This window comes from Hyalella azteca, unplaced genomic scaffold (assembly GCF_000764305.2).
Source record: "Hyalella azteca isolate HAZT.00-mixed unplaced genomic scaffold, Hazt_2.0.2 contig6408, whole genome shotgun sequence".
Lineage (NCBI taxonomy): Eukaryota > Metazoa > Arthropoda > Malacostraca > Amphipoda > Hyalellidae > Hyalella > Hyalella azteca.
The window spans coordinates 308,423-323,329 of NW_025936571.1; the positions used below are offsets into that span (position 1 = coordinate 308,423).

The 14,907-nt window shown below is 37.0% G+C and overlaps 1 protein-coding gene across 1 annotated transcript in view; it reads left to right on the forward strand.

Annotated features, from left to right (window-relative positions):
- Positions 1 to 14,907, forward strand: part of LOC108682933 — a 55,135-nt gene that overhangs the window by 38,516 nt on the left and 1,712 nt on the right. The window contains exons 5-16 of the mRNA XM_018172190.2: positions 339 to 450; positions 1,441 to 1,613; positions 2,754 to 2,834; positions 3,368 to 4,321; positions 5,208 to 5,315; positions 5,548 to 5,652; positions 5,834 to 10,074; positions 10,336 to 10,439; positions 10,842 to 10,865; positions 11,849 to 12,034; positions 12,555 to 13,321; positions 14,051 to 14,162. Coding sequence (XP_018027679.1) covers positions 339 to 450; positions 1,441 to 1,613; positions 2,754 to 2,834; positions 3,368 to 4,321; positions 5,208 to 5,315; positions 5,548 to 5,652; positions 5,834 to 10,074; positions 10,336 to 10,439; positions 10,842 to 10,865; positions 11,849 to 12,034; positions 12,555 to 13,321; positions 14,051 to 14,162 — 6,967 coding nt within the window. The remainder of the gene's footprint in view (positions 1 to 338; positions 451 to 1,440; positions 1,614 to 2,753; positions 2,835 to 3,367; positions 4,322 to 5,207; positions 5,316 to 5,547; positions 5,653 to 5,833; positions 10,075 to 10,335; positions 10,440 to 10,841; positions 10,866 to 11,848; positions 12,035 to 12,554; positions 13,322 to 14,050; positions 14,163 to 14,907) is intronic.

A 14,907-nucleotide genomic window follows, 5' to 3' on the forward strand; every position in this document is an offset into this window, starting at 1 on the left:
TAACGAACCATTATAACCAGACTACAATATCTTTTATGTAGTATAAATGCCATCAATACATTGTATGCTAGATAAATAATAAAAGTGATGTGGAATTCACTATTATTAGGGAAGTTATATTTTCAATTTTGATCATACATTCATATATGTAGTAATTACTTGCCGTTGAATTCGAATAGTACAAAAAGTATGAAGTCGGAAGTGAAACCGGCCATAATGCCCCATGTGATTTCAAAAATTTCAAGCATTTAGGATAACTGATAATTATTGAGAGCTAGTTTAACATGGTTGAGATTAAAAATAGTTATTTAAATTCTACGGCTCATTTGCTTTATCAGTCAGCAGCGCCGGATGAGGGGGCACTTGAACAAGCTGGTGAGGAGACCAAATCCCGTGACTTGACTGAAGATGATCAGCAACTGCAAGAGGAACAGTCGGACTTTCCCAAAGGTATGACTGACTTTCCCAAAGGTATGAATGATATTCCCAAAGGTATGACTGACTTTCCCAAAGGTATGACTGACTTTCCCAAAGGTATGACTGACTTCCCCAAAGGTATGACTGGCTCTCTTAAAAATATATGCATCAGGCATGTTAGTGTTTTTAATTGGAACCAATGCAGCGCAGTTAAAATTTTCAATCATGTAAAAGTAATTTTGATTACTCGTGTGCCCTGGCGTAAAATTCTGGCGTATTCTAAAAGTTCCTAAAATTCCTGGCGTAGTGTGAAATCATTTCGAAAAATCTTTTAACCCGGCAAACTTCTGCAACATTCACATCTGAATTAGATCGAAAATCGCGCCGCAAACAACCAGCGTTAGTGAAATGAGAAGATCAACTAATAATGATGCAAATTGTTCAAAATTTCAAATGCAATTGTAGTTAACAATAAATAAAAACGTTTTCAATTGAAAATCGATTATTTCTGGCTCAAGTGGAGAAAATTGTGGCTGTCATATCCCATGGCGTTCACATTTAAACAAAATTTGTATGGTTAGGCGGAAACCATTTCTTTATGCAAGTTTCATTGAAAACCAGGGAATATTTTTTATTGGTAGTTTTCTTGTTTGTCCTCTCAATGTGTCGAAAATATTTTTTTGCTGGCGTAGGCAGATTGAAAAGCAGGTTACCAACAAATATTTTAATAGAATGCGACATTTCGATTATGCAACATTCATTATCAATATAGTCCACAATACCAATGTTAGGGACATACCCTTTATTTGTACTAATGTCATTCATAAATTTAGATTTCAAGTGTTTCAAAACTCTTAACTTCTTCATAATTAATTATGTATATTCGAAATGTTACATTCTATTCATTCTATTAAAATGCCTTGTCTGTCCTTTCTGGCTAATATGGTTAGCATAATATTCTGGTTTTCTTTAAATTCTATTATTATAAATTCAATTCAAACAAAGTTTTCGTGTATTTTTCAGGTGCCACGTTGCTTGAAGACAAAGATCCATCTGACGAGGGCAACGAAGACGGGCGGGCAGATACCGACGAAGGCGCTGGCGAAGGAGTGAGTCGTCTAAGACCAAAGGCAAAAGGCGGCGCGTCTTCGTCTAGGATTAGGGCAATGCTGGAGCTGAAGCGAGCCCAACAAAAGGTGAATATTAAAAAATATAACTCAGTACTCACTGCAGTGAGTGACAGAGAGCGCATTTTCTAGTCGGCGAAAACTTGAGGTCACGGACGGACAGACGGACACACAGACAGACAGACAGACGGACATGGCGAGCACAATAGTGCATTTTTTCCATAAATGAGAAAATGCGCTAAAAAGAATTATTTGTTTTTTTTTAGTACAAAAATTCGACATAGAGGTTCTATAATATATTTTTCGATGATACTCGACTGCTTAACTTAACCCTGTCACGAGTAGACATAGAGATATGAAGAAATTCTAAATTTTGAAACCAGTCTAAAAATTATTCAATTATATGATGTATTTACTCCATGAATTTTCAAACTTTTTGAACATTGGAGGAGTGAATTGCAATTCAATACTCCATTAAATACGGTCACTATGCTTAAAAATTTTTCATATAATATAAATTCAAATATTTAATTGAAAAGGGAATTCTCTCGCCCAACCTAAATCAAATTTCAAAATGTTACTCTGATAGAGAGAATAGATATTACTTTTCCATCTCCTAGAAAATTGCGGAAAAAGCGCCAATTTCATTGTCTTAGTCAAACTTTCATTAAAACGATAATATTTCAATTCTTTGGCATGGCAGAAGAGGAATGTGAATGGAGGAATGTGAATGGAGAGAAGGAATGCATGTGAATGGAAGCTGATTAGACAATTTACTGTGTCGGGTCTTTTTCGGAAGGTCGCTTAAAGTGATCATAAATCGTAACTTTCCGGCTAAAAGGTTAAGATATATATATTTTAAGGCTGCATTATATCAATCGAAGACTAAGAATTGTAAAAAGACATGCTTGATTGTATTTTGAAATTGTTTATTATAGACTAGAGCGTAATAGCTACAAGTTTCTCAATTATATTAGTTAGTAATTATAATAGTATATTACATCAATTATACTAGTTTCTCGTCATTCAAAAAGTTTAGAATTTTTTTATTAAAATAAAGTTATTATTTATTCTTATGGAATGAGCCCCAAAAATTATCAATGTGTCAAATGTATCAATCAATAAGGTTTTATTTATTCTTATAGAATGAGCCCCAAAAATTATCAATGTGTCAAAGAAAAGTCTAATTAAACTTGAATTTATATCCAGGCTTCGAACCGGCAAACGGCAGCGGAGAGAGCCCAGGCTTATTATGCCCGCCACGGCATTCAAGGTCAGGGTGAACAAAAGGTGAGTTTCTAGTATTTTAGGCATCAAGATCAAGTTTGAATAAATTGTAGTTTAAGAAATACGTTCGCATAAAAATGGCGAATTTATCATTTTTTCGCTCTCAAAAGTTGTTTTACTTCAATTAAATTAATTAAATCAACAGATCCCTCAATTAAATTAACAATTAAACAATTAAATTAACAATTATAGTAACAATTAGATTAATAGATCCCTCAATTAAGTTACTATAAACATTTTAATTTTATGATTTTCATAGGCTCATAATTGCTTTCTTCTGTTTTTGGCTCCGATGAATTCAGCTTAATTGCACTAAAGGTATAACTGAGCAGCTGAACCGGTGCAAATGCATTGCATTTTCAAGAACGATGTAGTACTTCAAAATAACAAAATTTAAAAGTTATTTTTGACTCAAGCTGATAGATTTATATGCATTACTTTGATCCAAAAAAAATTGATAAGCACATATAAAATTGTATAACATTGGTACGTCAAAAGCCCAATTTCCAAACGAAATTGATTATTGACTGTAACAGGAGGAAGAAAAGCCCGTGACAAAGAGATACAAGCCTCGCATCAAGTCTCCTTCAAGTGTTCTAGAAGAACGAAGGCAGCTTCAGCAGCAGAAACAAGAAGCAGAGGAAAATACGAAGCGTGAGGAAGAAGGTAAAAAACAACCCAGTAATAAAGATTCTGCTATAACCTCTTACGCATCGTCCATCAATTCCTCAGATTCAAACGAGAGCCAAGGAAAAGTTAAAAGGCCGACCAACAACCGAGTGTTTAGCCTGCGACGTCCCTCATTCCCTAAAAAACGTGACGGCTTGAAAAAAGACGAACAAGAGGGTACATTGCAGCCCAAAAATGAGCCACAGGAAGAAGAACATGCAACGAATAAAAAGAAAAAGGAAAACCCAACAGATGATGATCCAGATCAACATCGGCAAACGGATCAACATGAGGAAGTTGATACTAGGCAGCTAACAAAAGATCCCGTACAATCAAAGGAAGATCAGCCACAAGATGAAGAACATTTACCGGAGAAAGCTCAGCCATCTGTGCAAGAAGATATAAAAATTATTATTGAATCAACTGATCCAAAATCCGACGTTGATTTGGAAACAAAAGAGAAGGCATCAATAGTTGAACACGAGCCTCTCAACCCAATTGTTGAAGGTGAAACGAGAGTAGATGACAAACCAATTGAATTGAATACCTCAAAACGAATTGTTGAAGAAGAAATTAAAATTGTTGACTCGCGAGTTGAATCTGACCCAATAATTGAAGAAAGCGATACGATCAGTTCTGGTTCCAATGATCGTCAGAGTGAACAAAAACAGCAAACCGATGATGCCAGGAAGAAAATACTAGAAAAGAGACAGCAAACGATCGCCCTCCGCCGCAAGCAAGAGTCCGAACAAAATGCAAACTCTAAAAGCGACCGAGTTCTTGAAGACAGCAAAAGTGCAGACGAAACTTCACCAGTTGAAGTAAGAGCAATTGCCTACATATATATTCTGAAATAAAATATTATTATTTTAAGGTGAATTTATGAAACTTGTAAAATGTCTATAATTAACTTCAGGAATACATGAAACGAAATATAATAAAAATATTGCCCTATTTTAAAAGTAAGAGTACACGAGTTCATTTATAATTCTCTTCAAAACACCATTTATTTTTATGTCATTTACATCAGATACAATAATATGAGATTGTTAAAAATAGTGAAACAACATGAATCATTCAGCAGACCAGATTATTAATTTAAATTTGGATAATTCAACACTAACTTCTGAGAAGTACTACAAGATTTGCCCATGAAATCCTTCCTATTAAAAGTACCGTGTTGTAAGTCCTCGTGATAAGAGAAAGAACATTTGACCCCTTGCTTTACCTGTCAATGAAGAAAAAATAGGTAGGGTTTCTGTAACAGTTGAGCAGATGATATGGGAGGCTTTCTTTTCCTGTTACATTAAAATTTGCATGTAACAGATTAATTAATGAATCATTCTGAGTGTGCATAAACTGTTCATTATTTCGGTATTCGGTAGTAATTTGGCAGCCTAATGCAGCCATCTTCCAAAAAAATATAACTCAGTACTCACTGCAGTGAGTGACAGAGAGCGCATTTTCTCGTCGACGAAAACGTGAAGTCACGGACGGACGGACGGTCATGCAGACAGACGGACGGACAGACAGACGGACATGACGAGCACAATAGGGCATTTTTTTCAATAAATGAGAAAATTCGCTAAAATGAAAAATGTGACAGTTTGTGTGTGCATCTACTTTTTTTACCGTATCAAATGAGAGATGGAAAAGTAAAACCGAAAATTTCCAACATGAATTTTTCTGATACGGAAATTTTTCTAGGAATTAGCTGAAGTTGAAGTTCGGGGTTCAGAGGCTTCTCCACCGTTGAGAATTGGCTTCAAGCGACCAACCATCAAGCGACCATCAATTGCATCCACAAATCAAGAGGTACAATTTAAATTTATTTTAGTTTAATTTTAAAACACTTTAGTCATGTTCAGCCTCATGCGCACTATTATATACCTTAAAGTGCAATTTCATATCAATGATTTATTTAATTTTCATATCGTATGATTTACGGCGCGTATGTTAATGCTATTGATAGAAATTTTAATGGAAATAATCATTATAATCAAGAAGACATAATTTAATTTTGAAAAACTTATTTTCTTAAAAACAGACAACAAAGCTAACTGAAGAAATTGAGGCTAGCGTGGCTCCAAAAATTACTGTGGACTCGAGAAGACAAAGGCCCTCGCTTTTCCGATTTAAATCGTCAGGGAAGGTGAGTGCAAAACCCCCAAATAATATATTTAAAAAACTGATATGAGTACATAACCTTTGTTTCCCCAATATGACAGTAAAAGATACGCAACATAGAGTCCCTTTAGCAGCAATTATCACATTTTAAATAAATAGAAATTAGTGTAGAAGAGATAAATAAATTTGTAATCATTTTCTTTCAGACCGGTGAACAGAGTCGCGCTTCTTCAAAGTACAAGAACTCAGGAAGATCTGATCGACCTATTCGAATAAACACTTCGCTACAAAAGAATGAAAGTCAATCCATGACTGAAATCCCAAGAACAACTTCCGTTGAAGAAATTAATACAATGAAAAGTTCTCTGGAACACCTTCAGTTCCTAGAAGAAAATCCGAATGAGAAATACAAATTTGAAGACTCTTTAATCGAAGAAGTGACGACAAGCCACCCGCAAGGTTCAACCACAGACGAAGAAGCAGTTGAAGATCAGGAAACTGGCGACGGACCTACTCCAGCGTCTGAAAATGTGCACAGCAGCACTTTAGTACATGGTTTCACTGACATTGCAAACACCAACGTAATGTCTGCTTTAGAAGCATTAATCAATGCCAAAAATAATGCTGAAAATGATGATTCGATCACTACCGCTGAACTTGAAGCAAAAGAAAATCCCACAACAACCGATTTCGATGGCTTTTCGACTGAACTACCAGCAATAAAAAACAACGAAGCTGGATACAACATGGAAGAATATGATAGACAGACAGAAACAGTTGCAAATGAAGAAAGTGCGACTACTACCTCAATATTCTACTCAACTTCTACTACGTCACGTCCTTTCAGAGACTCGTTATACAATCGAAGACCTGGAAATCGGCTTAAAGAAATTATGGAAAGGAGAACTGCATCCACTTCACCAGCCACCACACCATCAATTCCACCGTCAAGTAGTCCATTATCCACTATAATACCAGTGGATGAAATAATTGAAGGAAACGATTACGTTACTGGTGAATCTGATCAGTCGGTTACCGAGATTAAATCGGTCGACAACTCCGTTACATCAACACCGCCCACGTTGGAAATTAGGGAGTCCGACGAAGTTTCAGCTTCTCCGATTCCCGTTGATGCTCTCAATGTGATTACGGTAACCACGCATCCTATCGAGTATCGCTTAGCTTCAAGTGAAGGAGAAGGACATGATTCACTTTCAAGTCACGATACATTTGAAAATGATTCCCTAAATTTAGCTGATCAATTTGAACGAATGAACATAATTGGTCAAACCATAAGCCAGAAAACAAATCCTTCAGATGACAGTAACGTGCAAGATTATGGAATTTTAGGTGCCATCAAAAACGTAGTTGCAGCTACAATGGGAACGAGTCAGCCTGAATTTAAACCTTCAGACAATGCAACTCAAGCTGGAACGATAGACAAAGATCTGACGGACATATATGATGCGTCAAATGGCAATCCTGAGTTGGAGAATGAACCTTATTACTATTCTGACGACTACGAGACCGATGCCAGCACAACTATTTCACCAATTGTTGATATTAATGTCGATCGTCTCATGCAGTCCATAGTTCCGTTGATAAATAGTGAAAAAAATGAGACTAAACATTTGATCAACCCAGAATTGACGGTTTCCAATCTCGACGAAATTTCTGAAGGAATGAAAATTTTAAGGGATGGGTTTTACTATCCAGCATCACAAGAAGCATCGCAAACTTCTGTTTCGAAACAGCCCGAACATGCTTTCACCAAACCCGATTCCTCACAGAAAAAGATAAAAGATGCCACTGTGGTAGATTATCAGGTATCTACAGGACTATCGGTTAAAGATGCTTCAAAAGCTAGTGAAGTTACATTCGATCCAACAGATATTGCTATTAACCAAGTGAGAACTGATCGCAAGAATATATTAGATTCTAATGAGAACTCTGGCATTCAAGAGATGATCATAGAAAATGATGATCCCAATGGACCTCCGCTGACACTAATTGTTAGGCCAAATTCGGGCCGAATTGACGTTGGTGACCAAGATACTTTTGATATCAGCGTTTCCTCCTCCCTATATACTGAGCCTTCATCCTCAAAATCTGTGGTGACAAGAGGGCAAGTTTTGCCGGACGTTGTAGAAAATAATAACGGAGGCCACAATTCTGCGGAACCAATGAATAAAAATAGTGGTGGCGACACCAGAGCTCGTACTTCACCTTCTACGAGTTTGGTGGATGAAGGCACGGAGAACAACGAAAGGACGGCTGTGGGAATCGGTCAAGTTATCCCTGTTGATCTTAATCATGAAGATCCTGTAGAAAACGGACATAGTCAAGGTATTCACACCAAGGTAGAAGATAAATATTTAGAAGAAGTTACTGATGATAGAGATTTACCTGAAGTTATTCACGATGAAAAAGAAAATATTCCGGCAAATAAAGAAAAAGAGAGAGAAGGATTGCCTGTAAACGCTACGGAAGATAAGCGAACGGTTCCGCAGTCGGAAGAATCAGCCCCTTCGGTGCCGTCCTTTTTCGGTGCATTGTTGGACATCTTTACCCGACCTGAGAGACCAAGACCTGCAAGACCGGAGAGGCGAGACGACGTGTCTCTTAATGAGACCGAAAAAGAGCAGCTCAATGATCGAGAAGAAGGATCAAACTTTCCCCGAAGGCCAAGGCCCCCAGTGTTTAGGCCGCAAAAACCTAACCATCAGTACCGACCATTCAGACCTGATTTCCGACCACCTCCTCCCAACAGACTTCGTCCTGGGTTCCAAATTCCAGGAAACGATAGAGGACAATTTGGTCAACACGACGGTCGTCCTCTACGTCCTCCTGGTCTCCGACCGAGTCCGGATTATGATGGGCAACCATCATCATCATCATCACATATGATTCATAAAACTCATTTAGGGGTCAACGATCCTATGCAGCCACTTCCTAATGTACCAAACTTTGGAATGCTACCCCCTGCTCCTTTGGACGCATCAAACATCAGTTCTGAATCATTTGATAACTCACAAACCGAACAACCGGTTACCGAAGTTGTGCAAGAAGACACTAAATTCGCAGAAAATTTTGTTGAAAAATTTAAACCCAGTACATCTGAGCAAAGTTCAACACCACCAGCATCGAACCCAGAAGAAACAAACGGGGGATCAAAAGTTAATTCATCGATGCCACCTGTGATTGCCATTGATGGTTTTCTTGAAGATTTCATAAATCAGCTCGATACAGACAAAAATAAACAAATAGAAGCTATTAAAAAAGACTCCTTAGCACCCACAGATGCTGTTTCACCTCTCCCGACTAGTCATGTTGAAACTGACTCACCAAATGTGGTTGATCACATAAATTCTGAGAGAGGCCCCGACACTCCAAATGATGTCAACTCTGAAGATGTCAACCAACCTATCACTGAAAATCTATTATCCTTCGAAACCGAACTGCCTAACGTACAAGATGAAAGCAACATTATCGCTCCATCAGTATCTAATGCCTCTGAATACAGCCCCTCGGTCATCGAGTTTATACCTAAAACTGCCGTAGACTCTAAAGTAGAGACTCAAACTTTAATGCCGTCATCAACGACACTTCTAAACGGATCCGATACAAAGCCTTCTTCTGATGCAGATATAGAAGCTTTTGCTCCAAAAGTAGACAACAAAGCTTCATCTAGCCAGAATACTAATGCAACAACTACTTCAGACGTGGTAGAAAATATCGGCAATGAGCTACAATATGACGAGTATGATAGTGAGGGCTCGAGTGAATATTATGACTACGGTGATTACAATGACTCTTCTCAGAATTCAACAACCGAAGCTTCAATGGGTGAAAACCAAGGAGCCGCTTTTGAAAATACAACGACACATACTTCCCATAAAGAAGATTCTTCCGTTGTTCAACATGATTCAACTGGCGAAAATGGATCCCTAGATCAAAGTGGACATGCAGTTGATAGAAAACCAATCACTGACCAAATGCACGATTTTCACAGTGGAGTTCCAGTGCAAATGATTGGCGATGTCACTACTTCCATTGAAAGCCAAAATTTCCAACCGGATTCTAAGAACAATACCAGTCCACCACCCCATCTGCATGAAGTCTCTGACGGCAGTTTTGTCGGTTCCAAATTTTCCGATACTGATGATCGCGAAGAACCGAAGCTCACTGTAGTTCTTCCAGGTTCCAGACCTGTTGTACCCTTCGTTCGGCCATCGCCTCACAAGAAACAACCTACAAAGTTTAGCCTGGCCAATCGACTCAATAAAGATAAATTTTCTGATGTTATTTCCCCACCCTTAATCGAAACAGGATTCCAAGCTTTGAAGCCAGATTCGGAAACTGAAGACTTGCACGAAAGTGATGATGAAACTCATACCAGGCCTACAGGACAAGACTCTGAATTACCACCATCTCTACCCAATTTGCAGTGAGTAGAAAAGTACGATATGCTTTTACACAAACTAATCCAAAATGGATCCAAGCGACTTTGAGCTGTATAAATCGAATAACTTCCAGGCCATTCAGTAAGACTCGGATTTGAGAATCACGGAACACAACCCCTTAAAACCAGGGAACAATAAGTTCTTGCAAATATCCTCACATTAGTCATTTTCCACTTCGTAATTCTACCCAAAGTGATTTCTTTCTTTATTTTATATTGCTGTAACAGAAATAACTCCATCTCCAGAATCATCCCATTTGTCGCGGCGGATGCTGTTAAAAAAGCTGAAGACAATGTTGCTGATGAGTCATCTCCACTCGGTGCAGGGTCTGATTTTACAGATCCGTCTGGTTAGTGAACACAAATGAAATGTAATGTTATTTCTTATTATTATTATTATTATTATTATTATTATTATTATTATTATTATTATAATTATTATTATTATGTTATGCTATTGTTGCGATGTGTGAATTTCATCATAGCTACTCCGATTAGATCGCTAAAATATATTATTCACGAATATAGATTTTTTGAGTATATGAATGGAGCTGATTACTTTAATGCATTAAATTTATAAGCATCATAATATTATTTTCAATTGTCTAATAAAAATGCATTTGTGCTATTAATATACCATAAAAAGATAAACATCTTTTTGCAGGTGTCATTCTTATTGATTGTGCAGCACGGAACTTTGAAAATACCTGCAGATAATCATTTTAATATAAATAATTTTTTTTCTTTTCCAGCTGCATCGATTCCAGGCCAGCATGGTAAGTTCTCAGGCACAGTGGCGTCATTATAGGCCTATTTTAAGGGGGTCTCCATTCCCATAAAATTTTATTAAGATCCCTTATATAATTCATGTTTACTTATTAGGACTGTAATCAGAAAAAAGCATGCAGACTAATTCAATATAATGTGTCCTGAGAATAATTTGAAATATATACGAATTCAGTCAGTCGTTATTACCTAAAATATTATTACAAACCTTAGGGTTTAGCCAAAGGTAGAAACAAATATAAAGATTTCGACAACTGCAATATATTTTTAATTTTTGTTTGCATTCAATGCACATGATATATTCACAAATTCCTAATTAGAGTTCAGAGTCACCGTTCAAAAATTCGACAACTACAATAAAATTGTTGAAGGCCATTTTATGAACTTTTTTATCTACCAGAATCCAGTAGTTTTCCAGTTGATTTAGTCACTTTTTCCAGTTGTTTCGGTAGTTGCTAGTTCTGGAAAATTCCATTTTAAATCAACAGCATGAAAATTCCGTTTTAAAAAATTACTACTAAAGTGCTCAATTTTTATTTCCGTTAGTTTTATTTACATTTTATGCACCAAAGTTTCTCGACCATCTGTAAACTTCAATTGCAATACTTGTTTATTCATATTCCACAACCTTGGGCCCTCTATCTCGTTGAATTCTTTTCTATACGCGTTACCATAATATTAATCTATTGATCGTTTTATCAATCATTTCCATAAAATGGTTAGATACAAAAATGTCAATCATTTTATAAAAAATTAGTTTTTGATGCGATAAAATTTCATTCAAATGCACTTTTTTCGTCATAAAGAGCTTTGCCGGAGTGGAGGCCAGCTACTCGGTGAAGGAATAGCCGTGAATTTCACGGGCGACCCTTGGTTAGAAATGGTCAGAAACAAAAATAAGTCAAACTTTTTGTAAAAAAATTGGTTTTTGATGTGATAAAATTTCATTCAAATGCATTTTTTCATCATAAAGAGCTTTGTTGGAGCGGAGGCCAGCTACTCGGTGAAGGAATAGCCGTGAATTTTACGGACGACCCTTGCCAGTCATGCCGGTGCTACTTCGGCCAACTCATTTGCCGCACGCAGGAGTGCCAAGAAGTGCCTAGCCTGTGTAGAGCTGTCGACCAGCCTGGAGAATGTTGCCCGCTAATCGTCTGTGGTGGGTGTCGTTTTTCTTAATAAAAAATACTTGCTGTATCAAGCCAGAAGTAATATATTATTTTATAAACACTGGTGTTGTTTATAAATAAATTATGGGCGTATCTTACTAAAGATATGAATCATTTTATATATTAATGAATATAATCAATAATTTTATTGCTTCTAGGATATAATCAGCATAGGATACTTAATTCTAATCATGAAATGTACAAGGGGACTTTCAGATCATTTGAGTGATTGATGCCCATGGAACTCCGAAAGCTAAACTTACGAGCAGAAATAAATTCAAACGAAATTACGCATAAATATGAGTTGCAAATGATTTTTTAATTTCTAAACATTCTAATCATTCATTTTCTTAACATTTATTTTCTAAACATTTATATTCTAAAAATTTAGATAAAAAAATTTCCGGGATAGCCGACAACATATTTTGAATTTCCTTTTACGCAGTTTTTAGCAACAAAAAAAAACTTTATCTATTACCAAAATAGAACCACTTTTCTGTGCCATTACAGAGCACGAACTCAGAGCAGAGGAACCGATCCCAACTGATGAAATTATCGATTCATCGTACGACGACTATCCGGATCACCCAACCGACTACGCCGAAGAATCCGACGATACTCGAAAACGTATTTCAGAAGCTGAAGTTGACCGCATTTCAAGTGCTGGAATAAGATCTCCTGAGGCTAAACAACCTCCTGCTTTACCTTCTAAACCCACACTTTCTGATGGGTTAATGCCACCAAAGCCTTTAGTAAGCAGCGACGAGAAACCACGACCGCTAGTGCCAAGCCGACTCTTGACGATCAAAACTCCAATTTCAAGGCATCCTTCATCCATTGATAGATCTGATTTGCCTCCTATTCGCCGCAAACCATCTGTTGTTGGAACAAGACCAACTTTGCCTTTCATCCAACGTAATCGCCCTGGAGAAAGGCCGACATTTTTGCCTCCACGAAAATCTTCTCTCGACCTTTCTTCGCCAACGAAACTTCTTCAGGCAGCCACAGAATCAGCAGTTTCCGAATCCACAACAGAACCATCTAGATTAATCACAACCTATCGGCCTCTAAGCCTACAAAATGTTGTTTCCACAACTGCTGTCATCAAAGATTCCCCTCCAGTTTCTTCAGATTTTGCTTCGTTCTTGGAGAAAGTTAGCGGTGGTGGGAGCTTCAACCCAGACTTCTTGCTACCCAAACCCATCCAACCTACCACACCCCTTGAGTCTGGAGAGATAGAGAACATTCTGCTTCGAAACAACCTTCAATATGCTGATGTAAGTATCTAGGTAGTTCCGTATTAACTAATATAATTTACTTAATCATTATGAAAATGATACAATCATGAGAATTGAAAAGTTGAGAAACTTGAATCACATTGTCCCTCCACGACATTTCAAGAAAATATTCATGCATCAGACCATCCGTAAATAACTCAACTCCACTACTTATCGATTCTTATTTTTCTTTCCACTATATACATACTTAGCGATTCTTATGTTTCGTTACGCCCCTGCGGAATGTTTTATCACATCAATTTGAGAGGACATTGAAGTTTCATTTGTTTTTCTTTTTAGGTTCGTTAGATCCATCTCGTATAATGTCCCATCTCGCCTTTGTTTTACTCAAAAATGCGACAACAAAATATTTTAAACCTCATTAACCCTTCGAGTTCTTGAGGTTTATCAGTGCAGTTTACTTTGATATCGATTCAAAACGTGTGAGGAAAATTTATTCTTTTCTATTGGCAAAGATAAAAAGTTGAAATTAACTATCAGTGTCAGTGCTACCATTGCATCTCAATATTTTTACGGACACAAGTAATTTCATGCTTAGCGAAACCCTAGGATGAATAAAATATACAAATTAGTATTATAATATCATCTGAACTCATTTGGCTTCAAGTTTGCATCCCACATTTGTTATCTTAAATTCGTGATTTAAAATCAACTAGAACGAAAAAAAATCATTTAGAGATCTTTAAACTCATAAAATTTTTTCTTCAGAATTCTCGAGATGCCACCAAGCCTAGGACGACGGCCAAGCCGATCTTGCCCGACATCCCTGACGAGGTCAAGTCCCAATTACCCCTGGGCATCGATGCCATCCTGGCCTCTGGTGAGTCTGGACTTAGTATATACAATGCTTTCAAGCTCTCTATTATTATGGCCAGCTATATCACTGTTAGAAAAACGGTGAAAAAACGGTCCCACTGGCGTTCTAGTGGCCGGTCGCCCCGTGAAAATAAACTGTTTCGCCGTTTTTATCAGGTGTTTTACGGATTTCTAGTGTTAAATTAGAATAAAAACGGCGACACGGTGTTTATTTTCACGTGCCGACCGACCACTGAAACGCCGGTATAATACCGTTAACGGTAATTTTTCTAACATTGTAAATGTTGGGAATGCCGGCTACATGTTGGGAATGTAAACGGCTAATTTAAATAAGGAATAACTCAAACCCAGAAGAAAATCTTCCAACTGAAATAATCGTATGAAAGATAAGAATTTTCTACTGCTTCATCATCGCCAATTACTTCGGCTTGAATGTACTGTCAAACTTATCATCAGACAACGAGCTGGCTATCACCATGACGTTTAAATTTGCTTGACCATTTCCTTATAAATTCTACATGTGCTTCAATAAATTGAAGTCTTATCTCCGATAAATTTATAAATCATTATTTAATTTGGCTAAGGACATTTTGAAAATGAGAAATTTTTGGGGGACCCACTTGTAAGTCGATGTACTAATGTTGTCACCAAATTCAATGGGATTCTATACATTTTAAAATATAACCTCTTTAGTTTTTTAATTTAAGTTTTCCAATTTAAGAATGAAAATAATGTTTTCTTGTCAACAG